The following is a 26,123-nucleotide window of genomic DNA, read 5'->3' on the forward strand; positions in this document are numbered from 1 at the left end:
CTTAATACAAACATAAGACTGTGACGTGTTTGATTGGACAGCTGTTATTTTATTTACCAAGTTCAGATGTAATGACAGCGAACCATCCAGTCAACGTAAAGTCCATTTTAAGACAACATGCACGTGGAAACAAAGCCTTGGTCCATTCATATATATATATAATAAAATATCATGTAATCCTCCGCGTTACTGTTTTAAGTAACTTCAACTGAATATTTCTGCGATTCTTCAATGTTCAGAAACAGATTCTTTAACTCCTCGTCACAGTTTCGGGATCCTGAAGTCAGTGTTTGTCCCGCTGTTCGTGTCTCCTTTTTCAGATCTGATGTTTTCTTCTTTTCCATCACTGTGTCTGCGAGAGGAGCTGCTCCCTCCGCTCTGCACTGATGAAGAACTGTAGTTTCCGTGGCAACAGCCTTACCTCTACAGGCATGGCCTCATACTCCTCGTTGTCGATGTTGTAAAAACCCCCGGCACCCTGCAAGGTCCAGGTTCATGTTAGGTGTCACAAGTTTTGATTTGTGACAATAAAAATACATTTGAAATGTTTCTCACCTCTGGGAGCTGCAGGTGACAAGCGTTGGCTTCTAGTTTTGTGGCGTTTTTGGTGAACACAGTGGGGTCCTCTTCCTTTTTTTTTCTGAAGTAAAGAACATTCACTTTATTCGTCTTGAATTTATGAAACATGAACTTTCATTTCATGTATCTAAATCCTCCTCTGTGTGCAGCAGGCGAATAAAAACAATGAAGCACTAACCCGACGGTGATGAACTCGCCCACGGTGAAGTCGTCTGGTTCTGCACAGATCATCAGGGAGTCATTGAGCCGCTGAGAATTGAAATAAAAAAGAGAAATATGATTTTAGAATTATTCAACGTTCATCAGGACAAATACAATGTTTTAAAAAGTACGAGTGGTTTCTGCACTGACCCTCTGCACGGGGTTTTTGTTGTGCGTTTGAACAAACAGCTCCAACGTCGACAGCTGCTGCTCCTTCCACTCCTCCGGCTCTTCCACTTTTGGAGGCTCTGAGCAAACACACAAACCAAACAACCAAAACTCCACCGTCAGGATCCGGTGTGACTCTGCCGATAACAACTCCAGAAACAACAAAGAGACTTCTGCACAGCTAGGATCTGGTCTGGTTCTCTTTAAAGGTTTGTGTTTTAAAAAAAAAAGGAAACATGTCTGTCTCCTTGTCCCCACATTTCTCCAGAACTGTCAAGTTAAATATTCTCATTTAGGGTCTGATTTCTGCAGGGAAAGACAACAGGTTAAGAGGACAAACCGATGCTGTGTGTGCCAGACTTTTCAAAAACAAGAGAATATATGTTGTATGAAGGGACAAGCTTCTCATGGTGATGTTGGATCTCATCTCTACGTGCATGGAAGCCAATCTATTACTTAATTCTATTTTGTGTAATCAAGAAGAAGGTGGAATTTAACATTTTTTGGAAGAGTGTCATCATGTCACCTAACAAATGCAAAGACGCATTCCTCCACCAAATTTAGATTTCTGAATTCGTCCTGAGTGAAAACATTAGCTTTCTGTTGTTTAAAAATAAAGATGAATTTTCTTCAGTTGCTCTATTTGCAGTTCGACAAAAACTGAATCTTTTATTTTTCTCATGCAGTCGTCCTTTTCAGATTTTTCCAGCAAAACTGTCGTAACTAAGCTCCTCCGCCATCACGTCTTTGTACGTAATTGGTTTCCCAGTCTGTGAATTCACATTGCAGAGCAGGAGCTCCACATACACACACAGTCAGATATGCACGCACACACAAAGCACCGCCCTCCCATGATGCCTCTGCTGAAACCCTCTCGTCTCTGTTACTAACTCTGAAGGCGGTACAGGGGGGGAACCCCTTCGTCCCCTCTATACGCCTTTGCTACATTTAGATTGAAGATGAAATGTTACAGGTGCGTAAATATTGCGGCTTGAAGCGGCCGTCTGAACAGAGCTGTTAGCTACATATGAAAGGCCTGAATAAGAAATCTTATTTGGATGTCTGGAGAAATGTTGTACACAGCGAGGCTAAATCTGCCTTTCCTTTAATTAGAACCAGAGTATAACCGATTATTGATCTCCCCTCCCCCCCGTCGCTGTGTCTGTACTGTAACACACTCTTCTACCTTCAACAGGAGGGTTCCAGTAGTTTTGCAGCCGGCGCTTGATGCGGTAGAGCAGGTTGGGTCTGGTGGGTTTCTGAGGGGGCAGATCAGGGGGCCGGAGGCTGGGAGCGGTGAAAGACACGACCACGTCTCTGACCAGGGGCCACTCCTGATGGGAATAAAGACAGTGTAAGATTAAAATAAAGCTGCAGGCGGACACAGGTAACAAAGAATAAAGAGGGAGATATGAAAAACAGAAACTACCTCATGTAGAAATCTAAAGAACATTCAGTATGATGTGTTTTATAAGTGATGACTTAAGCCGTTTTCACACATGCACTCCTGAAAATATCTAGATCATTTTAGGAGGACTGCTCCGAAGATTCTCCCAACCTGACTGTTCAAATATGAACCTCACAGAGATAGACTACCCCTGTCAGACCGGAGGTGGGGCGGGTCTCCTGAGGTAAGATGTGAAGTTAAAAAAAAAAAGACACAAAAGTAGCAGACGAAGCAACAGAGTCATCTATATAGCTTCATCTGCCATCTTGGATTTCTGCAGCAGCCCGCCCCCCTCCTGATTGACGGGGAAAACTTCACACTGTGAGGCACGTGTGTGAAACTGCAACTGAGGCAGATTTCAGGGGCACGCTGTTGTCAATTTTGTATCATTTTCCAGGAGTGCTCATGATGCAACCCTTTGAAAGAGTGATGAACTTGAAGTCAGAAAGTTGAAAAAGAAATGTCTGTCTTTCACCCCTGGTGGCTGACATGGCCTCTTTGCAATATCAGATATTTTATGACAAGCTCACAGCGTTTCTACATACTTATCTATTAGTCCAGGAAACAACAAACATAGTCTTACCCGTAGACTGCTTAACCAATGTGCTGCATTTGTCTTCAGTGGTCCGAGGTACCAATACCTACGGAGAGAAACTCTTAATCAGTCATTTGTTCGGGGGAACATGTTGGGATTTACCTAAAGAAGGGAGCCTTACTTGCTGATTGTTGCAGCCACATCTCTGAAAGCACCCCAACGTAGTCCCATCAGAGCGAAGACCGGCTGCTCTTTCTCCCCCTAGGAAAAAACAAAAACACATAAACGTCAAAATAAACACACATTTAAGATCCTGTCAAGGTGCTGTCACATGAAACCTCTCTAACTTGTACTCTATCCACATCATGTAAATGAACCTGTCTGTTACCTGATGACATCATTTATTCCAGCATACTTCTGCACTGATGTCTAATATAGGTGTACACATGTAAGAAACACAGAAGGTTTGTAACTTTGAGAAAGAGTAACTCACTTGGATTTGGAGCACGTCCAGGGGAACCGTTTCTCCCCTCAGTATGGAGAGTGTTGCTGATGTAATGTCTCTGGAAAGTGGAAGGAGGCGGTTCATCATGATGTTGTGTTTGATTTAAATCTGGATGTATGATATCGACGAGGTACTTACTTGACCTTGTTGTCACTGAGAAGATGGAGACTGGGACTCAGAGAGTTGTGAGCACCCAGAGGGATGAATCCTATCGGAGTGCAGCTGAACGTGTCCTGTGGTCACAAAGCATCCGTCAGTGAATCACAGACACAAAGGCAGTTATCACGATGCCACCATTTTAAGCTTTGATATGCAAAGTGAGTATTTACAGTATTTAAACATGTGTGACAAAAATAAAAGTCCTAAGTTGATTTTTTCTTTTTAATTAAAGAGGACATATTATCCCCCTTCTCCAGCTTTTCAAACAGTCCCCTGTGGTCTAAATGAAACATCTGTGCTGTGCTGTGGTCAAAATATAACATGAATCAAGCACCAGAGGAGGTTTGTGACCCTGTATAAACCAGCTCTCTCAGAACGCTCCGTTTTGGTGTGTGTGTCTCTTTAAATGCAATGAGCCCCCACTGAGTTTTCCCCAGTAGACATCACTCCTTCGCTAATAAAGAATGAAAATGGCGGACCTGTGTAAAAGTTTTGCTCTAGGCTGGGGGTGGAGATATCAGGGGAGGGGAGTTTCTTTTCTTTAGAGAGACTTATACAGACCACAAACAAAGGACTGGATGGGTTTATTTCATTTAATCGGTCAGTAGACACTCAGGTTACCCAAATATATGTTCAACAACACTGTAGAAGTGGATTTTTCATAATATGTCCCCTTTAACAACAATTTGTAAGTAAACTCATGCACATGTCTAAATTGTACAAATGCGTTGGCAACAGATATCTTTTTGAATAAGCACTGAACTGAAGCTTGATAACAGGTTAACATGATAAGTGTTCGACACTCACCTGATCCGGCCTCCGTAGTAAACCTGTGACAACCTCCTGCAGGGTGCCGTCTCCCCCGGCAACGATCAGGATGTCAGTCTGCTCCATGAACTCCATCAGTTTCTTCGCCTGGCCTTCATAATCCGTCTGTAGAGAAACAGCGGACATATAATCACGCTATCACAATATCTTATGCCATCGATAGTTTTCTTAAATAAAAGGTTCAGTGTACCTTCACTATTGTAATCTCCACTCCAGCCAGGTGTAATATGGGGGCGGCATTCTTTTCAAACAGGTTGTTGGCTTTCCTGGGGAACACAAAGGCAGGAACTTTAGTCTTCTGATGAAACAATAAATTAAAAAAACAATACAAATATGGACAAATTAAACCAATGAGCTCTGTAGCTTCAGTGAGGGTACATATGCCCCCCCAAATTAGAAAATCGATAAAATCATATACGTATCATCTTGTGAGTTGAGTGTATAGTTACATCCACACTGTACTCTGATAAAACTGGTGTCTGAAAGTGTCAATGAGAGGTTTTGTAACATCTCTGTCGTCTTACCCACTGCAAGCTGCTGGGTTTAAAACCACTGTTGCTTTCCTCAGGCGCGCATGTGGCTCTATCTGTTGACGCCCAAATTCCTAAAAGAGACAATGATAGCATGTAAAAAGCAGAATGAGGGTTTGAAGATGTCTTTAACTGGCAGTGTATGTGCAAAAATAAGAGATGTCTTGTTTTTACCCTGGCCATGAGACACGCCTCTCTCCGCAGAAGATTGTCACTGAGAATATAGAAGACAAGAAATGTGAAACATAAGACAAGCCAGGTGTAATGCCGACACTTGCATGCACCTTGCAGAACAATTTCTACACTGCCTAATTTGTCTTCCACCCTTAAAATACTATGTTGACGTGTTTTGCATCAAACCTTAAACTCCCTCTACAGACACTTTATAGCCACACACTGTTTGCAAAGAAAATGCGTCTTCTACGAGTCAGCAGAACAATAAGGACACTATTTTATTTATAAAATATAAACTTCACATACTTTGTCATGACATACCTGCCCCCAGAAATAACATTTAGACCGTTTTCAAACACTTCCGCGAGGTGCATGCAATTCTCGGCAGGGGTGCATTTCTCGGCATAACACCTGTACTATATTCTCTATTCAATCCATAATAACCTGAGGAGGTACTCACCAGTGTTTCCCATACAGCCAGTGGCCCCCATAAGACAGCACGCACACAGCAAACGTGGACTTCTTCCAGTGATTCCGCAGAGTCCGAAACACTTTCACGACCCGAGCCATGGTTCAGATTAAAATGTCCACAAATCTTTATATGAAGGTGTTACACGTACGTCAACGTAGACGTTTTATAGTCACGAAACACAGATTTCCATATCAGCGGTCACGGCTCTACAGCTGTCAAGAGAGCGTGGACATCTTGGTGTTACGTCAAAACAGCCCGGACCAACACAGGACGGAACCAATGTTGTGACATGTTAATCATTACCACAATGATTTCAGCGACACACAAGCATTTACTTGTCAAAATTAATGTGAAATAATGATGTTTGATTGCCGATATGGAATAAAATCCACACGAAATCCAACAAAATCTTGTTAAAGTGCGCCTTTAATCCATTTTCACAGGAATACTACAACTCCCATGTAGCTTTGCGCGTCTGAAAAGGTGTAAGGACCCCGCCTGAAAGTTTCAAATTAATCATATACATATAAATTTCATATAGAGTTTAAAGAACACACTTTATATATCTATTAAGCATGGTGGCTATTAATTGTTTATCATTCCTGACATCACCGTGTTAAGCGAGTTTATAATTTTAAATTTGACACCGGCGAATACTTAGACTCTCCTGTCCGACTTTCCGAGCAGCGTATCATGGCGGCGCAGATGGCGGTAAATTCGGGTATGAATCACATTTCTTTCATTAAGTTAGTACTATGTGGTCGGTTTTATCAGTTGCAGGTAGTTTTTACCCTGCACATAAACACACACATGTTCGCTTCATAACGACAGGTTTGTTGCAGGTCGTGATTTGTCGCCATGGTGATGGTTCACTCAAGTTCAGGCACTCATGCTAGGCTAACTTAGCCTAGCTTAAATGTACACGTTCGGTCTACTAATGTGGTTAAACAGGTGATTTAGTTGAAGGTGCAGACACGTTTTCAAACAGCGTTAATAACATTGGAGATTCTCTAATGTCATACATACAATACGACACATCAAATGAGCAGCAGATTAGTTTATTTTGTAGGAAACAAAACTGAAACTAACTGAGTGACGTAAAGAAATGTTTGACATCGATGTGTTTGATCATTGTGATGTTTTTATTTCTAGGGTTGTCAAGATACCTAATCTTTAAACGTTGATATGATACTACAAAAACCATACAAAATCAATAACTGTTTCGATACCACAGCAACTAATTACATAAATACATTCATATGTTTCAGTCCTGGAGAGTTACAATATTATCTGTGCTTTCTAAAAAGTAGGCAGGAGTTACAGCGAGCAGTACATGACCTTAGTGTTTCTTCTCCAGTGATAAACTTATACATACATACATACACTTAACATGTGTATTTTATTAAAGGTGCACTATGGAGTTTTGGAAGAGAAATTTGAAAGTTGGAGATGTGAAACAATTGAATTGAATTGTGAAAGTGATATATTTTCTGAAAGGAAAATGTTGGTTGCTGAACACTGTTTGGAGATAAAAAGCTACCAGGAGAGTTATGTTTTCACTGTTGTGCCCCCCCCCACAATAACTTCTTGCTAGGGATGTAACATTCACTCAACTCACAATATGATATGGTTCACGATACTGGGTTCACGATACGATTCTCACACAATTTATTTTACAAAATGAAGACAAAGTATAAGATGACTGAAAAAGATTCCTTTCATTTTTTCATGAAAACACCAAAGCACCCAGTAATCTCTTTGGCTCTTGCACTCGTTTGGGCGAGCGGGGCTGCAAACCCGCTTGTCAGTGGGGTTTGGCCTTGGTGTAGATTAAATGCTGCATCATGTTGGTCGTGCTGTTTGTGTAGTTCCCTGTCTTTTTGTAATATCTGCACACAGTTTTTGTCTTGTCTGTTATCTTCTCACCTCTTTCATTTTCTGTCTTGGGGAAGCCAAAATGCTTCCACACCTCCGATTTAAAAGACAGTGGTGCGTCCTCAATTTCAAAATCTTGCTCTGCAGCTGCTTACACTCAAGATATTATTGCAATTCTTTTTTCAGAGTACTGATGTAAACCTTGACTCCTTTGAAATGATTTTTAACTGCCTCACAATTAATATTTACATCCCTAGTGTGCGTGTGTGTGACTGCGCACTGACTGCAGCGCATGCTGGGTAGTCTGACATCGAAAGAGAAGTGTGCGTTTAGAGGCTATATCTATAGTTTTTGGACTGAACACAAAGCGCTCTGTAACAGAGTTCCTTTGTCTTAAGTTTGCAGCTCCACACTACAGCAGGCTGTTACGCTGCTGATGATACATTTCTAATTGTGGTCACCATTAACCACCAGTTGGTACCTACATGATAAACACAGATATGGTGAGATGAAACAGAGAAAAAGTAATCCTACATAATGAAATACAGCATGCTTTATGTGAGATCCGGAAGTGTTGGGTGTGATCCGAGTGGAGCATCCAACAGCCTCCAGAGCTGCTGTTTGATCTCACAGAGAGACGCAGGAGGATTTTGATCAGTTGTACCAAAGAATCACAGATTAAATAAATAAATCATCTGGAGTGGTGCAGATCAGTTCTGTGGAGGTGTGGTGAGGCATGAACTTCAACATTTCTCTCACCACCCTAGGAGCCAGTCTGTGGGGGCCGCTGAAGGAGTTGTGGGAGACGGTGGACGGGGCGGTGTTGAGGAGGCAGCCCGAGAGCGTCCACCTCCTGGACCTTCAGCTGAAGAAACACAAAGCCAACTTTCTCTCACTCTTCAAGAACCCGGTAAGACGCTGCGCATATACAAATATTGAAATAAGTGTTAGCTCATATCTGAATGTGACAGTATTCTACAAACTGGGACATTTATTTGGTGTCGTCTTCCCTTTCAGCCAAAGAGTGCCGAGCAGAGAGAAAAGGTGCGTAAAGCGAGCACAGAAGGTATCCCCATCCAAGGTCAGCAGGGGTCTCGTCTTCTTCCAGAGCAGCTTCTCAAAGAGGCCTTCATCCTCAGTGATTTGTTTGATATTGGAGAATTGGCAGCTTTGGAGCTTCTGTTGGCAGGTAAACTGGACGTGACGAACATGATAACACAACATATTTTGAAGATGTTATAGCTACAGCCAGCTAGTTTAATGAACTCAACCAGTTTCCTGAATATATGCTTCTGTCTCCAGGTGAGCAGCAGCAGCCACATTTTCCAGGTCTGACACGAGGCCTAGTAGCCGTGCTGCTCTACTGGGATGGAAAGCGTTGTGTGGCAAACTCCCTGCGCACACTCATCCAGTCACGCCAGGGAAAGACCTTCACCCTGGACCTGAGGTAACAAGCTGCCTTGAAGTAATATTGAAGCACTAATATGTAAGGTTGTCAAAAGTTTGAATACTTCTGTACTTTACCTAGGTCTTCTTTTTCTTTTATAGAAACAGGTATCGATATTGTTTGATATTTAGAAGTATCAAATTGAAGTTACAATTTTAGTTTCTTGACAGGGTCTATTAATTGTCAGTATACTGACATAAATGCTCATCTTGTTGTGTCTTTGTCTTACACCGTCTTGTTGTTATTGATCCGCCCTGTTGTCTGTTTTCTCACTCAGTGGGGAGCTGGTGGCTTATACGACATGTTTCACAGACGAACTGATGAGCCAAGGCTTAACCAAACGCATCCTCACCTTGGTGTCAGAGATAAGTGTGACACGTGAGTTCGAACGCCTGCAGAAGGAGCGCGGCCTGGGAAACGAGAAGCACAGAAAGGAGGTAATGTGTTGTGACTGACGTAGAAATCTTCATGAAAAGAATCTACAAACACAGACGTCGATTTAACTCTTGTCTCTTGTTCTCAGGTGTCAGACCTCATCAAAGAATGCAGACAGGCTCTGGCAGACAGCCTCTTCTCCTGGACCTGCCAATCACCGCTGACTAAAGATGACACGCTGGCTCTGATTGGCCACCTGGAGACGGTCACAGCTCAAGCTGACGGCTCATTGGACAGTGTGAACCTGGCTCTGGTGATGGCTCTGCTGTACTGCTTGGACGTGAGCTTCATAGAACAGGGAACAGAAGACAGAGAAGGTGAGAGTATTTTAAAATATGGACTATATCTATCTCTTTAAATTCAGTAAAACCTCCTATTCCTGTGCACAGGGCAGCTCTTAATTTCACTGTTATTGTTTTAAAGTTAGTGAAGTATTAACTCTTACGTTGTGATATTTCAGATCTGCTCCAGGCTCTGCCATTGCTGACTGAGAGGCAGTATGTGTCTGCGGTGCACAGTCGTTTGATGGACGGTCAGCCGTGGAAGCTTCCAGGCCTTCAGGCAGTGTGTCGCATGGCCTGGGCTCTTTCTCTGAGGGTCCTCTCTCAGCTACCACAGGGATCCGGTAAGGTCTCCTTAAATGACATTAAATGTGCCTTCCAGTTGTTTGAAGGAAACCTTTTAAGACTGAATTTAAGTTTCAAGATAAGTGGCGCTCAAACGTGGAGCCTTTTAAATGTGAGATATTGTGTTCTTTGCAGCCCTGGTGGAGTTCACAGAGGGGGACGAGGCTCTAGCTGACCTGGCGCTGCTCGGAGATGTCTTCTTGTTTATGAAGGAGGGCATGCTGGGCTGTGAGAGTTTTTCCCAGGAGGAGTTTTACATCCGCCGCCTCCATTCACTAATCACAGACTTCCTGGCACTGATGCCGATGAAGGTGAGAGAGGCCAAAGGTGTCCACAATTAATACTTGAGTATCAGGTTGATTTGGAGGGACCACTATGGGTGTGAGGATACAGGACGTCGTCTGCTCTAATGGTTTTATTTCTATGTTTCTATTCATTTTTCTGTCCTTGTAGGTGAAGCAGCTTCGTAACCGGGCTGATGAGGATGCTCGTCTGGTGCACATGTCGCTGCAGATGGACAGTGAGCTCCCAGCGTCATTACGCAAGGACTTAGACCACCTCATGACCCTCGTGAGCCAATTTTCAGAACACATTTACACACATACATACATGTATCATTAATCATAACCCTTTATTTATGTATTTATTTATGTAGAACAGAGCGTTTCTCACTGGTGCTTACTGTTACTAAGTTACAAAGAGTAAACAGCAGTTAAACTGTGTGTGGAAACATGCTGCGGGTAGTTTGTTTCAGTTTTTTTTTACGGTGTTTTGTGCTTTTCTTTTCCAGATAGGAGAGTTTTACAGTAAGGACTCTTTTGGGCTGGAGTTGGGTCTGGAGTTCTGGTGTCCCACAGAGTCCCTTCAGCACACCTCTCTGCAGGGATCCTACCTGGGAATGGCCCTGCAGAGGCCTCCACACAAACAGGTGAGAGCCGTTTCTGCACTGAGAGTTCAAATCACATACCTCTGAGAGTTGTATAGAAAAGTACAAAAATCCTGAAATGTTGAAGATGAATCGCTTTCTTTGTTTCTGCAGGTGGTTTTGTCAAAGTTTGTGCGTCAGATGGGAGACCTTCTGCCCTCCACGCTCTACATCTCCTATCTGCGTATGCTGAAAGGCCTCGCCAACGGTCCTCAGTGTGCTCACTACTGCTTCAGCCTGCTGAAAACCAACGGAGCCACACACAGTAAGGGCAGACTGCTGTCATAACGTGAAAGCTTTTTTTAATCTCTGGGGTTCAGTAAACATATTTTCAGATTGATTTCTGATATTAGAACAAACATTTGATGTGCAGTTAAGCCTTGATCTGGATTGGGAATTTCCTCCATTAGAGTATTGGACTGTTTTTTTGTGGCTCTCTAGTTGGATTAATGTCTGTTTACATTACACTATACAAATTAGCCGTCTGTTGTAATGCTGCAACTAAGCTCAGCTGTCATCACGTCTTTGTACGTTGGTATTGAATCAGTGACGGCGTGATATTGGTGTGAAGCACGGCACAGCAGGAGCTCCCCATACACACACACAGTCAGACATGTAGCACACACATACACAGCGCTGTGGTATTGGAACATCAGACTCTGAAAGCCTTCAGCTGAATAGTCTGTAGTATCTGAACGACTGCAAATTAACTTTCTGTATCTGCGATCAGGTGACAACATCCAGGGAGTTTCCGGCAGCCCGGTGTCTTGGGAACATTTCTTTCACTCCCTCATGCTCTACCACGAGAACCTGCGACGAGACTTCCCAAATCCAGACGCTTCACAGTACCGACATCCGCCACTGAGGGGCATCACGCAGAGAGAGCTGGAGGGACTCACCTCATTTCTGGAGCTGCTCACCACCATTATTACCTGGGTATGAAACAACATTCACTACCTGGACGGCTTTTATTAAAATTTATTTTTGGGCATGTCATGCCTTCACTGAGAGACAGGACGGTGGATTGAGTCAGAACTCAGAGAGAGAGAGAGAGAGACAGGGAGAGAGAGAGAGAGAGAGAGACAGGAACGACATGCAGGAAAGAAGCCACATGTCAGACTCAACCCCCAGCCTCCCCGCTGACAGACTATTGCCTCCTTACATGGTGGCTTGCGCACCAACCACTAAGTCACAAGTGCCTTGGTTTTATGCTTTTAATATGTCAACACTATAAATGTGGAATATCACTTTAGGACTGTCAGCGTTAACAGATTAAGGTCATGCATTAGTTGGGTGTTATTCCATCTTGTTTGTCACACTGTGGTTAAGCCACCGCTGCGTCTTCCTGCAGCCGCCATGATGGAAAATAGAGATACCGCTGTGCCTTTTTGAATGATTTGTATCACTTAATTCCCAGACTGCCCAGTTGACGGGTCAAAAGTCATATCCACCTTGTGACATCAAACATTTTATTTTTCACCGTTCCTTTAAGCTGTTTTTATTTATGTTCGATCTGTTGGGAGTTCCTTTTTTCTGTCAAAGTAATGTTTTACCTTTGGAAGAAGGTGCAGCAGGAGGGGAGGGGGGTTACGCACGTCTACTGTTCAGGTTTCTTAAGTCATTCTTAACTAAATGTATGTGTGTCTGTGTGATTTTAATTTTCCTCCAGAGTGAGAATGCTCGCCTGGCGTTGTGTGAGCATCCTCAGTGGACCCCGGTGGTTGTGATGTTGGGGCTGCTTCAGTGCAGCGTTCCTCCCGTCCTAAAGGCTGAGGTCCTGCACTGCCTGGCTGCGTTTGGGAAGTCACCAGAGATCGCTGCTTCGCTCTGGCAGTCACTGGAATACACACAGGTCAGCCAGCATATTCCATCATTTCACCACAGGACAGAATCTGTGAAGTCATATAATCAGTCCAGCTGTTATTGTTATTGTTTCTGAAATACTTAAGTCTTTCAGTGTTATGACATTGTTTCTAGTTTCACAGCTTCACGTGTTGATACATACATATTGTTCAGATTTAAAGTTTTGTTACTTTTTGTTCTTTCACCTCAGATTCTTCAGACAGTTCGAGCCCCAGGACAGAGACAGGCCGCTGGGATCGAGGTGAGTCTCTCTGTTTGATGGAGCTGATATTTATCTTGTCTTTAAGCTTCATGATAGTCAGATAAGATGGCTGATACGTTGCACTTGAGTCTGCCAAGATCCTCTTCTAGTTGGTTTGCAGTAACATTACTTTGACTGAACAGGAATATTTAAATAAGGAATGAGTTCTCATCTTTTAGTGACAAATTCTACTTAAATTATCAATGTGTAACAATCAGATGTAAGTCAGGGCTGTGGCATGGCAGTGGTTAGTTCTTGGTTTGAATCCCCGTCTGACAGGAGTCTCTCTGTGTGGAGTTTGCATGTTCTCCTCGTGCATGTGTGGGTTCTCTCCGGGTACTCTGGCTTCCTCCCACAGTCCAAAGACATGCTGGTTAGGTTAACTGGTGACTCTAAAATATCCCGTAGGTATGAATGTGAGTGTAGATGGTTGTCAGCCCTGTGATTGACTGGCAAACAGTCATCTCAAACTTTCTGATGATTACTTTGGCCCTCAGGTGGAGTTGAATGAGATCGAGTCCAGCTGCGAGGAGTATCCCCTGACACGTGGCTTCTGTCATCTGACAAGCACATTGGTGGAGAGCAGCATGCCTGTCAATTTGGGGGCGGGGCTACGTGTGCCAGGCTTTCAGCCCTACCTGAACTTCCTTCGTGACTCTGTGTTCCTGCCCTTCCCGACCAGAGCGTACCGCCGCCCAGCAGAGAAGGTCAGCTACCATTTTCTGCTCTTTCTTTACATGATTAAAACGTGCAGCTGCTCCGTGCATGTGCACCCTTTGCATTAAAAATGTATTTGTTAATGTCTTTCCTGTTTACTCCTCTGCCGTCCCTCAGTGGGAGGTCGCAGATGCTGTGCTGGAGGTGTTCCACAAGCTGCTGCGGGACTACGAGCCCCAGCCATCAGACTTTGTGCAGGAGATGGTGGAGCTGCAGGGGGAGCAGGTCCCTGCTCACAAGCCCCCCGGCCACAGCATCATGTTCCACCTGCTTAACGACTCGCCCATGCTGGCGCTCTGCCTCAGCCTGCTGGAGGAGGGCGTACGCCAGCTGGACACCTACGCACCCTTCCCTGGTGAGAGAACATATGCTGCTGCTGCTCTCGGAGAATGAGAGTGTGTATGTGTGTGACGGCTCTGACGCCACGCTTTGTTATTCTCCCCCTGCAGGTAAGAAGCACTTGGAGTCGGCCGTGCTTCACTGCCTGTGCCTGCTGGACTTGGCTCTGCAGAAGGAGGTGATGTACATGGACCTCCTCAGGGAGAGCCAGTCCTCCCTGCTGGTGTCCCCCTTGGAGCAGCTCCTCCAGGGGGTCAGTCCTCAAACTCGAAGAGCCGATCACATCGTCAATATTGCAAGGTATGAGACTAAAGTTGTGAGTAAATAATAAGTTATTGTAGATGATATATAAGAAAAATAACGTCTTTAAAGGATAATTTTTTAAAGAATAGTTACGACTAAATGACGGTCTGCCTTTGCAGGTATCTGTACCACAGCAGCTCCAACCCAGAGGCTGCTTTCCAGAGTGCAAAGATCCTGCGTCGTATCGCCAACTACCCCAACATTCAGAACCGGCTGGTGGGAGATTTCACACATGACCAGGTACACAAGTCTCAAGTTTCATTCAAAATAGAGCCACTATACCTATAATGTATTATAGTAAGAGATGCACCGATCTGATCCTGATATCGGATAGCTAGATTGGTTATCTGTGACAATCAGTATCTATGTTTGAATGTAATGCTTCTTGAATGACAGGAAGCTTCTTGTTATAAGTCCAGGTGTGTTTGTGTTTGATTGACTTCGATGATGTGTTAAACTGTAGTTGTGTTTGAGAACGGTCTCCTTCTCTGTGCTGCAGGCTGTGAGTGACAAACTCATGGCGGGCTTTGTGGAGTGTCTGGATAACGAAGAGGCGGAGGAGGGAGCAGAGAGAGAAGACGGTGAGAGGAGGACATACGGTGTAATCTGTAAAATCTTCTGCAGTAGATTCAAACTCTTCTTTTTTTAACCCTTTTTTTTTTTAACAATGTGCACTTTAATTCCAAATTTCCAGACTCTGACCCACAAAATAAGGTTTCGAGAATCCGACATGAAACTCAGATCCACATGCTGAACCTGCTCATCACCTCTTTGGAGCTGAAGACCCCCAACCTGGCCCTCTATCTTCTGGGTTATGAAGTCAAGAAGCCGGTGTCCACTACCAACCTGCAGGACCCGGGTCAGACAAAGCTCCAACTGTTTGGATGTTTATTTTTGTGTCTTTTTCTAGCAATATTCCTATTTAGATGGAAAAGATCAGGTCAACCAGAGAGTAATATCGGTGCATTCATGTTACAGGTGTGTTGGGGTGTCCACGGAGTTGCCTGCACGCCATTCTGAGTCTGCTGCAGAGAGGCACCGAGAAGAGATCAGGACCTGTACTCACACAGCAGGCGCCACACCTGGCCGAGCTCTGCTACCAGGTACACTTCATCCTCTGCTCCAGACTGCCAGAAATCAAACTCCATGACAGGATGATCAGTCAGGGTAGCACAAAAGATTCTTCTATGTTTTAAAGTGGGTTTCATGTGTTTCTTGGATGGTTTTCCTCTCTCAGGTGATCTACCAGCTGTGTGCCTGCCCGGATACATCAGGACCCACCATGCGCTATTTGAGGACCAGCCAGGACTTCCTGTTCTCTCACCTGCAGCACCTCCCCTTCATCCTGTCCAGTGAGTACAGAGTCCCTGCAGATATCTTCATTTGTACGACAAGCAGTCACTTCTCTGCACAAAGCGTGCTTAAATGAAATGGAGGTTGACTGTTCCTTGTGTAGTTCAGGAAGTAGAATAGACTCCTCAGTCAAAGACAGAAAGGTACCAGAGGATGTGAGCAGCACGACTCTCTGCAAATCTGTCTCTGGCTGTGGTTCTTTACTTCACAACTACCAACGTTACCTTAGGCTGAGAGCTCAACTACCGTGCTGGTAGCTAGCATGATTATGAACTGCACATGGAGAGAACACATGATACTAAAAGAGCTACATAGCTGCACTTGCACACTAACGGGGGTCGTCGCTTGCCTAGTGGTTAGTTTGTGGGCTCCATGACTTTTATGGCTCCTTTCCCGCACATCATTCCCCACCCTCTCCCTCCCTGATTTCCGTCTCTGTCAACTTTCCTGTCTTCTAAAAAAAACAAACAGCTGCACATAAACTGAATGTTGTGCTCTTTGCTGAACACAGTGGAAATCGCCTCACTACGTCTAACATACTGGTGCGACTTATATTCTGGATTTTACGTTAATTACAATGCTGTGTGAATTATTCAGCTGATACTCAGTTTTTATCTGCCTTAGATCAGGCCTTTGTGTTGACTTTACACAACAAGCGTGATCACTCCGCTTTCATCTAAGGCGATGAGTCTGCGTCACCTCATCCATCAGGGATCAGCGGGTTTCCCTTTTGTTTCCGACTGTTCGATAAGCAGAAAGGGTTTTACGATGTCATAGAAAAACCCTCAATTTGAACAAAGTGAATCATCGGATTAGAGGAGGTCGTCTCCAAAGGCAGCAGTAGGAGGATTTATCAGTTCCTGGTATTCAAGTTCAGATTATTAATATCCTAATACAATTTAAAATATCACTATTCTATTGATACCGATCAATGCGTAATAGGAACAATACAACTTGATTGCTTGAGTCAAAGTTGGCAACATGAGAGAAAGAGAGTGCACAGCAGGGGGCAGGAAGGCTGATAGTGTAGCTTAGTCTAGTTCTCTCATACTGAGGCTCTCTGTACATCCATGACACACAGAAGGAAAAAGGGAACAATGACAACTTTTTGAGTACATGACCACAAAAAGACAAGAAACATAACAAGTGGAAAAGACAGCACACTTGATGTCCTTTAACATCTCTTAACTTTGGTAGAGCAGCAGCGTACAAGGAGCCTTCATCAGTGTACACCGCAGAATCAAGACAAAGATCCCAAAACGGCATGCTTGCTCTGTTGTCTATTTTATGGGAAACAGATTTCAAAAACTTTTTACAATCTAAATCATGATGATGATGATGAAGGTGATGATAGTTAGGATGGTTTCGATGCTGATGAGAACTCTTAAGAACGGCTGTAGATGTTGTTGATGACGATATGTTGACTTCAATTACTTAAAAACAAAAGTGTTCTGCCTCTGGTCACTTCCTGTCAGCACCTGTGCTCTGCCTCTGACTGGTCACTTCCTGTCTGTACCTGTGCTCGGCCTCTGGTCACTTCCTGTCGGTACCTGTGTGTCTAGTCGGACTTAAAGCTGTTCGTTTGCAGTTCCTGACGTTCTTTCCTCCTCTCTACATCCTCTATTGTGTTGTTCTTACTCTCTGATGTGCGTCGCTTTAGATAAAAGCATCTGATGCAGATGAATGTTTTGATAAAAATAAGATGCATGTCTTGTTTCTTCATTACCTCAATTCTACGTTTTCTGCTTCCTTAAGGCAATCAGATCGCCGCCCTGTCCCAGATGTCTTGGCTCATGAAAACAGCTGCGATCGAGCTGAGAGTGACCTCACTGAACCGCCAGCGTTCACACACACAGCGTCTCGTCAGCCTCCTGTTGGACGACCAGCCACACACCCAACATTCAGGTATTTCTATGGATGTGCAATCTACACCAATTATTGAAGGAAAGGAATACATTCTGGCCCAATTGTTTCATGTTTTTGGTTTAAACATTGTGAGAAGTTCTGTTGGCCAAAGCCTGCCTGTAAACTGTTTTATATCCAAAAGTAATAATCACACTCCCTCGCATGCAAACTCAAAAGTCCAAACATCATGACCACCAACACATATCATTCATGCTCTAACTTGTTTTGCACCAGATGGAGAAACTGGCATGGAGGAGGAAACCAGATCAGTCAGTGGATTCCTGCATTTTGACACTGTTTCTAAAGGTTTGTGCAAACTTGAAGTAATATAATCAATATCAAGTTCATTATCATTCTGGCTGTCATATGATGCTCAGGTTCTGTTAAAATAATCCCAGACTAATATTGACCTCTCACCTCGTCCGTTTGATATCATTAGTGCGCAGGAAGTTGCTGAGTGTGCTGGACGCCATCGACTTCAGCCAGGACATGCCCGAGCTGCTGCAGCTGGACTTCTTTGAGCGCGCTCAGATTGAGCAGGTGATCTCAAACTGTGAGCACGTGAACGAGCAAGGACACACCGTGTGCAACGTTAAGGTGGGCCTCCAGGTTGAGGATGTGATCGTCTCTGTTGTGTCAGCTTTGTTTTTGTGTTCAATCATCCACTGATATGTTTTGGTTTCCACACAGTTGCTGCATAGAGTGCTGGTCGCTGAGGTGAATGCACTGCAGGGGATGGCAGCCATCGGACAGAGGCCCCTGTTAATGGAGGTGAGTGAATCAATCACCCGATCACAGGCCGTCATGCAGTGAGCTGTAAGCCTGCAATGATTTCAGTCTGTATTTTCTTGTTTTCTTGTAGGAGGTGAACTCCATCCTGCAGCAGGTTGTCGAACGTAATCGTGTCCGAAGAAGTCTGAGTGCGAAGCGACACGCGCTGCGGTCATGGAGGAGCCTCGTGGAGACGCTGCTGACGGCGTGCCCTTCAGATCTCATACCTGCAGACGACAGACAGCTCATCATCAGAGACCTGCTGCTGGACCTGCATGATAAGGTTTGTCATGCCGAGGGTGATCTAAGCTCAGCAATAATTTCCATCCATGCATTATTACTGTATTTAGTGTTATTCAAATTAGCTGCGTCATCCTTAAAAAACAGAAAAGGTCAAATTAAAAAGTAGTTTTTGTTCTGTAAATCAAAGCAGAGAAAATCCTAAAAACCACCTGAGTCCTTTTAGAACTTTCACACATACATAACATGTCAAGTTAATCTTAAAACTAAACGTTGTCCAGGTGTTATCCGAGGATGCAGCAGGAGAACTGATGCCAATCGTTGCTGGGGCAGTCTTCACCCTGACAGCTCACCTCAGCCAATCAGTCCTGTCAGAGCAGCAGCAGGGGGCGGGACTAGAGGCCTCGTCCGGCTTTGCCTCCATTGCCAACTCAGCCCTGCACCTGATTCTACGCAAACTGCTGGACTTTATCCTGAGTACTGGTGAGTGACTAAAAATAACCTACTTTTATTACATAGACTATGGAGTAATGTGATTCTTGCAGATTCATCTTAATTCCAGGCACCACAAGTCCTACAGCTACATCACTGTTTCACACTGTTGTTGGATAAACCATGCTCTGTTACATTTTATAATATGATCTTTTTTTTTTTTTTTAAATCAAGGAGGTGGATACCAGCGTCTGCGTGCTCACTTGTACGGCTCCCTGCTGTACTACCTTCAGATGGCCCAGAAACCCGATGAGCCAGACACTCTGCAGACAGGTATGACACAGAAACGTTATAACAGAGTCCAGTCAAAGTCTGTAAGAAGTTCCTGTCTAAGAAAGCTTTCCATCTCTTTTTCTCTCCAGCCGGGAAGGCGATGTGGGAGCGTCTCACAGCTCCTGAAGATGGTTTCTCCAAACTGCAGAGAGAAAACCTCGCCATCATCGAGAGCTACGGAAAGTCTCTGATGGAGGTGGTGTGCCGGGACGCCTGTGACGGCCATGAAATTAGCAGGGTGAGGTCTAAATTGTGTTAAGCATATTGAAAGATTTAATGCCATTCTTGGACTAAACAATCGATCCTAAGAAATGTAAAATCAGAGAACTTAATCATGAATATTTAAGACAAACACCTTAGCTCTCCAGATATCCAGGCTCGTTTCTCATCCTTGTCTCCTCTCCTCGTGTGTCAGATGTTAGCTCTGGCGGTGCTGGACCGGATCCTGTCCATAGACCGTCAGAACCAGTGGCTCGTTTACATCTGTAACAGTGGTTACCTGCGAACGCTGGTGGAGAGCCTGAGGCAGGATGATGTCGCCCTGCAGAGCCTTCTCACCCCTCAACCCCCCCTCCTCAAGCCGCTCTACATCTACGAGAGCAAGATGGTGAGATGTGCACTTTAATCTCTCACACACAGAGCTGAAGAGTGGGAGTAACCTCTGCCCTAAAGCCTGTTAGAGCGGGAGAATCACGGTACAAACTCTGCTTTGTGTGTTCAGGCTTTGCTGACTCGTGTGGCAAAGACGGGGCAGGGAGCCGTGGAGCTGCTGCGCTGTGGTCTGGTGGCTCAGCTGATCGAGTGTCAGGTGTTTGACATGGTGCCTGACAGTGACGCACACAGGTATGGACTGAAATGACAGGAACATTTTTTCATTTTTAAGTTATTATGATTGTTTAATGACCGCATTGGTGCGAATATAAGAGAGATAAAAAAGTAGAGCCAGCTGTCAGTCACAGCTGCAGTGCCGGGGGGAGACACCAGGGGGAGACGAGGTCATAGTCCAGATAATATATATGTTATAAGGATCCAAAGGAACACGGATTTAAATATGAAAGACCCGGGTCAGGACGGTCTCAACCTCTCAAGCTCTTGCAGAGAATCTCACCTCTCCTAATCAGACACAGAGAGGGATGTCTTACTGTAAGTCCATGTAACAAGGAGCTACAAAATCATGAGTCAAACTTCTTGACACTGGAGTTGTGTTGTCACACACAAGGATGAAAGTGCTGAGTGTATAAAGAGGTGAGGTGTCTGTGTGGGAAAATGTGAACTCAATAGATGTCCCACTGTCGGCAACCGCCACAGGTATACAATCTTTTAGTGGGAAATACTGAAATGTGACAATTTAGTCTTAAATGTGTTGAAAACATTTTTACAAACCAATAACTTCATGTGTATTATTCAAGGTGATTGTGTTTATATTATTTTTAAGAACAAGATGTAATCATCAAAAAATCAATTTGTCTTGAAAAGGAGGGGTGGTCTGATAATCAGGGTCATCTTCTATTTTGGCCCGTGTGGTTATAAACTATCCCCGGACTACTACTTCTTTTTAGTAAATTCTAAGCTTGCGTCTGCTCCCTCTTTGTCCTCAGGGTGATGAGGGACCCATCAGGTTTCATCCCGAGCCCTCTGGACCGCTACAGGCAGATTCTCTTGCCCACCTTGAGGCTCTTTCAGGTGATCCTGACCTCCACCACCATGAACCACCAGCAGGGGGCAGCACAGGTAAGCAAACAAGCTTTGACCTCCTCTTTTTGGCATTTAGGTTTTTTCTTTTTTAATCAGTAACTGATATGTGAAACACAAAAACGTTAAATCCTCAAAGCCAGGATGTTATTACTGAGTCTATAATTTAATGTATAATGTCTCATGTCCCTGTAATGACTGTGTGTGTATGCGCGTGTTTGTGTGTGTGCAGGTCCTCCAGTGGCTGATAGTCCACGCAGACACCATTCAGGCCCTGCTGCGCTGTCAGGAGCTCAGTATGGGAGCTTTGCAGGAGCTCTCTTTGCTTACAGGCATCATCAGCAAGACGGCTCTGCCAGGTATATTATCGAACAATCACTGCTTCCTGGTTTACACTTTCCTATTTATTGTCTAGAGGGTATGCACCTGACGCTACAGTATGTGGAAGACTGTGGTTATATGCACGGAGGCTACGTAGAAGCTGCATCGGTGTTCAGCCTGAATGTAGCGAGAACAAAACCAAACCTTCCGAGGGATGTTGAGATTGAGCCTAAAATCACTGTCACAAAGAAGGTTCTCTTTTTACCTGGATAGATCACAGCATTTCCCACACAAAGTCGATACCTGGACAGGCCGCCCGGGTATATTTCCCAACCTTTGTTTATAAAATAAAATTCCCGGCACATGCGGGAGAGAGAGAGCGAGCGAGAGACACACCCAAGAAAGAGAGAGAGAAAAGTCTGCTGACTGCACATCTCTCCCATAAATGCACTGATGGAAAAAAAAAACACAACTTTTTAGGCTGCTGTTTTAATATTTCTCTGCAGCTGTGATCGTTGTCATACACAGCATACGTGCATCATCAATAAGCGCGGGTCCCCTGATGTGACAACGTACAATAGAGTGAAACATTTCAAATGCATGTAATGTAATTGAGCGTCTTTGGCATACTGCTGGTGAATATTACATAATTAAGGCCCATGTGTGGATAAGTGAATAGAAGGGGAACGGAGTAAAGATGAGCAGAAGTCCTGCTTCCTGCAGAATTTTCTTTTTAGAATTGGGTTCATGTAGATTTCAGGAAACCTGATTTCTGGTCACGAGTCGATGTCCACAGACAGCTGTGTCTTTGGTATATTTGAGGAATCTCTTCCTTATAATTCCTGATATAATGTTCTTATAATTTAAGCAGATATTCGTCTGTTCTACTTCTGTTTTTTTGTCCTTCCCCTGCTGAAAACAACCGTGTTTTAGACTGTTTTACCACTCAGTCTAACAAAAGGAGTGTGCCCTGGCAGGATAGGGGCTTCAGTGCATACCCTCTATCAAATCTACATTTTGACATGATGTGGACTCTGAATGGTTGGTGTTGTTTTTGTGCTTCTCTTGTCTCTCAGGCGTCCTTGAGATGGGCGGGGAGGTGAACGGTGCGGCACTCCTGGAGTTCCAGGGACACATCAACAGATTCCAGGTGAGACAGCTGCCATGGTTTTAGATCCACACAGTGTTAACGCCTCTTGTTTAATTAATTCACGTTTATTGGTATATGGAGAAGTAAACTGATGCCACACACTGCAGCATTTATAGCCTAAACTAATTTGCAATACTGTCCCTAGATTTTATTGTTATTGCCTTCTGTATCCCTGCCAATGCACACCCAGTCCAGCGTGTGAATGTGCAGACAGTAATACGTCTCTCCTTTTTTTCAGCGCCTCTGTCTGTCCCTGCTGGGCCGTCTGGCAGGGAGTGAGCGTGAGAGGTTGCTGAAGCAGGCGGAGATCGCTGCACCGGGAGACTCTGCAGAAAGACGGGAGGAGATGGAGGTCTCCATGCAGCAGGTCTGAAAAAAACAATCTTTAAATGGAGAATATTTAGTGAGGTGGAGAGGCCTTTTGTGGTTTGTTAGATTCTCTGTGCCTAAAATGTAATGTTACCTTCACATATTCCAGCAATGGATGGTATGAGGAAAGCATGTGAAGTCTAATCTCCATAGTCATGATTATTCATCAGCCCTCCTCTGTTCTGTGAGTGACCTGAGAGGTGCTGTCCTCTGTGTCCAGGTGTGTGCTAACATCATGGAGTACTGCCAGACCCTGCTGCTGCAGAGCTCGGCTCAGGCTCAGTTCAGCATCTGCCTCTTCAGCCCGTCAGGCAGCGAGCCAGCGGGCCGGGACGGAGGACGAGCAGGTCGGTGTTATTCTGCACGTACTCGAAGGAATTTGACTCCTGTGACTGTCAGTTCTTTCCATTGTCTTATACCTGAGATATGTGACCCTACTCTGTGTTTATTGATAAGGCAAGTTAGCTTTTTATCATCAGCAGCTCTTCCTCAAGTAACCATGACTCATCTGTTTTTTATTTTTATTTTAGACTTGTCATCCACTCTGCCCTCCATGGCTTACTCCCGGGCCCCCAGCCTGGGTCTGGTCCTGTACCTGCTGAAGAACAGCGCTGCAGATTTCTTCCGCTTCCACCAGAGTCACAGACAGAGCCTGGGCAAGCTGCAGAGCCTGGACCAGCTTCCTCCCGAGGAGCTCAAGGAGGTAATGAGTGATGAATACGCAACACATCTCTTTGTGCACAGCAGTGTAGTAACTAAGAGCAAACTGCGTTCTCTCTTCTTAAATTCATGAACGCCATGTCCTCGTAAGGTCATGCACGTTGTTCCTTATCAGCCTAGAAAAACGCCACTATAATTCTCATGTGATGGTGTTACAGGGCCGTGTGCAACACAGAGGTCATACAGGGCTGAAAAAAAAGTAGAGAAGGCATGAAGGCCCAAATTAAAATTAAAGAAAAGTTTCTGGTTCTCTGCTTGAGTGTTGGTAGATTCTCGTCTTAACTAACAACATATCTCAGATTAGAACATTTTGGTGAAGGTCAGAATCTGTTTGAGATATTGTGTCATTTTTTGTTGCCCTTCTAACCGACATCTTCTTTCTAGCTGTGCCAAGGCCTGGTGTCGGGCCCAGGAGGGGTGGAGAAGATCCCCTCGGTCCAGAGGAACTTGCTGGCCAAGAGACGGCTGGTCCAGCTCATTAACAACAGAGCCAAGCTGCTGTCCCTCTGCTCCTGTATCCTTTGTTCTGCTGCAGGATCAGTTTCAGTCACAGCGGCTTCAAGATGAGAAAGAAAAATCTACTTTTAGAAAAATGTTCTCACCACACTATGTCTGTCTTTGGGATAGAAAACCATTTAGAATTTCTGTTACACGCCTTGACCTCCTTCTTCTTCAGATGTTATCGAGACGTGTTTGTTTGTGCTGTGGCGCCACCTGGAGTACTACCTGTTGCATTGTACTCCCACCGACCCAAAAGACCTGTTGCCTGGAGCTGGTTTATTCAGATCACGGCTCACAGATGGTGAGATACGTGCACTTCTTATCCACGATTAGATTCAGATAATTTTTATCATAACAAGTGAAAAAGCATCACGTTACCCCCACTGCTTGAAACACCTAAAAGCTTTATAAGAAGCTTTATAAGACCTTACTTCTTTCATTTTAAATTCAAACCAGATCACAGAGGTCCTTGAATGACGCTATTCTAGAAATAAAATGGAGTTTAGACTAGGGTTGACACAATACAGGAATTTTAAAGATGGTCACCTTCATGTTGTCAGTCTTTGAAACCTTTAGAGCAGCTTTGCTCCATTAGCAGATCAAAAAACTCCTTATTTACCTGATACTGTCGTCAGTAAATTCCCTAAATCAGCCTTTGCCTAACACAGTTTTTTATAAGCTGCTGTCTTCTGATTGGCCAGCTCTCTGGAAGCCCTATAGGGGACAGAATGCTGTCGGGCTATCTCTCAACTGCTGGGAGAAGAGAGCTTATGTAAGAAGTTTTTAACAGCTTACATAGAGGCTTGAAGCCGTCTCATGTCATTTTCAGTTTCCTATCAGAGAACTAGCGTAGCGAGCTGTTTAGGGCCCTCTGCAGCCTCTACTCCACCTTATATTTACCTCCAAGATCTGAAACTTTTCCCATGTTTAGTCTGAGCATGGTGACAAAAGGTGAGCAGATAAAAGTGACTATAAAGAAGTGATTTAAAAGAGGACACTGAGGTTCCCTGTCTGAGATTTTGATGGATTAATTCCTCTCCAACATAACAACGTGGTATCGAACATTTTGAAAACCTACGTTGAAACTGACTAGATATCACTGTGACTCTCCTGACTTGGATCTGAGTGAATTTAGCTGGACTCTAAATGATGAAATTTAAATATATTTTTTCTTCAGACTCGTTTGGTGGGCTGCAAGCAAGTGGAGGCCGGGGTCTCAGTCTGTCCCGAGTCAGCCAGCAAGACCTGGACCTGGTAAGTAAAGGATGTAAACTGGCAGCCTGCTGTCTGCATCCTGCACACACTGCATAATGCTGCTTACACTTTGCATGCTGCTTTTTTGGGTGTGCCTTGATCAGCTGTGTCTGTGTACATTTATGTGCGATGAACTAAACCATCTGTGACCATTCTGTTTTGTTTTTTCTGTGCAGCTGAAGGGCGACATGGCTGCAGGTTTCGGAGAGGCTCTGCAGAAGAAGCTGCTGGAGGTGGAGGGTCAGTACAGCCAGGTCCGCTCCAGATACACCTTCATCCAGGCCCTGGTTCGCAGGATCCGCGGCCTGCTTCGACAGCCCAAAAGCTGAGACACACACACAAACTCAAAGACTGACCAAAATGGAATCGCTCCCTTTTCATGAATTGGATGAAATCGTCTGCCAAGCAAAACCAGAAAACCACCGAGGACTCTTTAACTCTTTGTCACACAGCACTCTTTTCTACCGACCGGTCGAAGCTCTTTAGTACTTTTGGACTTTGATGCCCTGAAAACGTGTTTTGCTTTCTGTGTGATCATTCCTAATTATGTTTGACAAACGCTGTGCAAGAAGTGTTCCTCGATGAAAACATTTTTACTCATTCAGAGGATTCAATGTTCTTTTGTTTGGACTGATTTCTCTCTCTCTCTTTTTTTGTGTGAAAATAAACGTTTCCTAAATCTGTTAAGAGCTCATCTAGTTTAAGTAAATCAT

At 44.3% G+C, this 26,123-nt stretch overlaps 2 protein-coding genes across 2 annotated transcripts; one reads left to right on the top strand and one right to left on the bottom strand.

Annotated features, from left to right (window-relative positions):
* Positions 1–28: 28 nt before the first annotated feature.
* On the bottom strand, positions 29–5,851 carry agk (acylglycerol kinase). The gene is made up of 14 exons (XM_061036677.1): positions 5,587–5,851; positions 5,127–5,166; positions 4,947–5,026; positions 4,613–4,688; positions 4,402–4,527; positions 3,574–3,668; positions 3,424–3,493; positions 3,112–3,191; positions 2,979–3,036; positions 2,135–2,282; positions 931–1,028; positions 758–828; positions 556–640; positions 29–478 (listed from the first exon to the last, which is right to left on the bottom strand). Exons 1-14 carry the CDS (start codon positions 5,694–5,696, stop codon positions 344–346), a joined length of 1,272 nt encoding a protein of 423 aa, XP_060892660.1. The 5' UTR covers positions 5,697–5,851; the 3' UTR covers positions 29–343.
* A 387-nt stretch (positions 5,852–6,238) lies between these two features.
* Positions 6,239–26,097, top strand: nup205 (nucleoporin 205). Its single transcript, XM_061036676.1, has 42 exons — positions 6,239–6,319; positions 8,241–8,383; positions 8,491–8,662; positions 8,776–8,920; positions 9,198–9,357; positions 9,444–9,672; positions 9,816–9,980; positions 10,117–10,292; positions 10,435–10,551; positions 10,772–10,909; positions 11,021–11,171; positions 11,637–11,842; positions 12,576–12,758; positions 12,960–13,010; positions 13,508–13,717; positions 13,845–14,082; positions 14,177–14,366; positions 14,489–14,609; positions 14,869–14,950; positions 15,064–15,228; positions 15,348–15,472; positions 15,607–15,721; positions 17,478–17,627; positions 17,862–17,933; positions 18,067–18,224; positions 18,318–18,398; positions 18,490–18,681; positions 18,920–19,121; positions 19,305–19,403; positions 19,493–19,641; positions 19,819–20,010; positions 20,125–20,246; positions 21,002–21,134; positions 21,328–21,454; positions 22,493–22,566; positions 22,805–22,933; positions 23,156–23,282; positions 23,466–23,638; positions 24,040–24,169; positions 24,332–24,457; positions 25,334–25,410; positions 25,587–26,097. The coding sequence occupies exons 1-42, from the start codon at positions 6,292–6,294 to the stop codon at positions 25,737–25,739; spliced, it is 5,976 nt and encodes a 1,991-aa protein (XP_060892659.1). The 5' UTR covers positions 6,239–6,291; the 3' UTR covers positions 25,740–26,097.
* Positions 26,098–26,123: the final 26 nt, after the last annotated feature.

The sequence above is a fragment of the Labrus mixtus genome, chromosome 4, assembly GCF_963584025.1.
Source record: "Labrus mixtus chromosome 4, fLabMix1.1, whole genome shotgun sequence".
NCBI classification, from domain to species: Eukaryota; Metazoa; Chordata; class Actinopteri; order Labriformes; family Labridae; genus Labrus; species Labrus mixtus.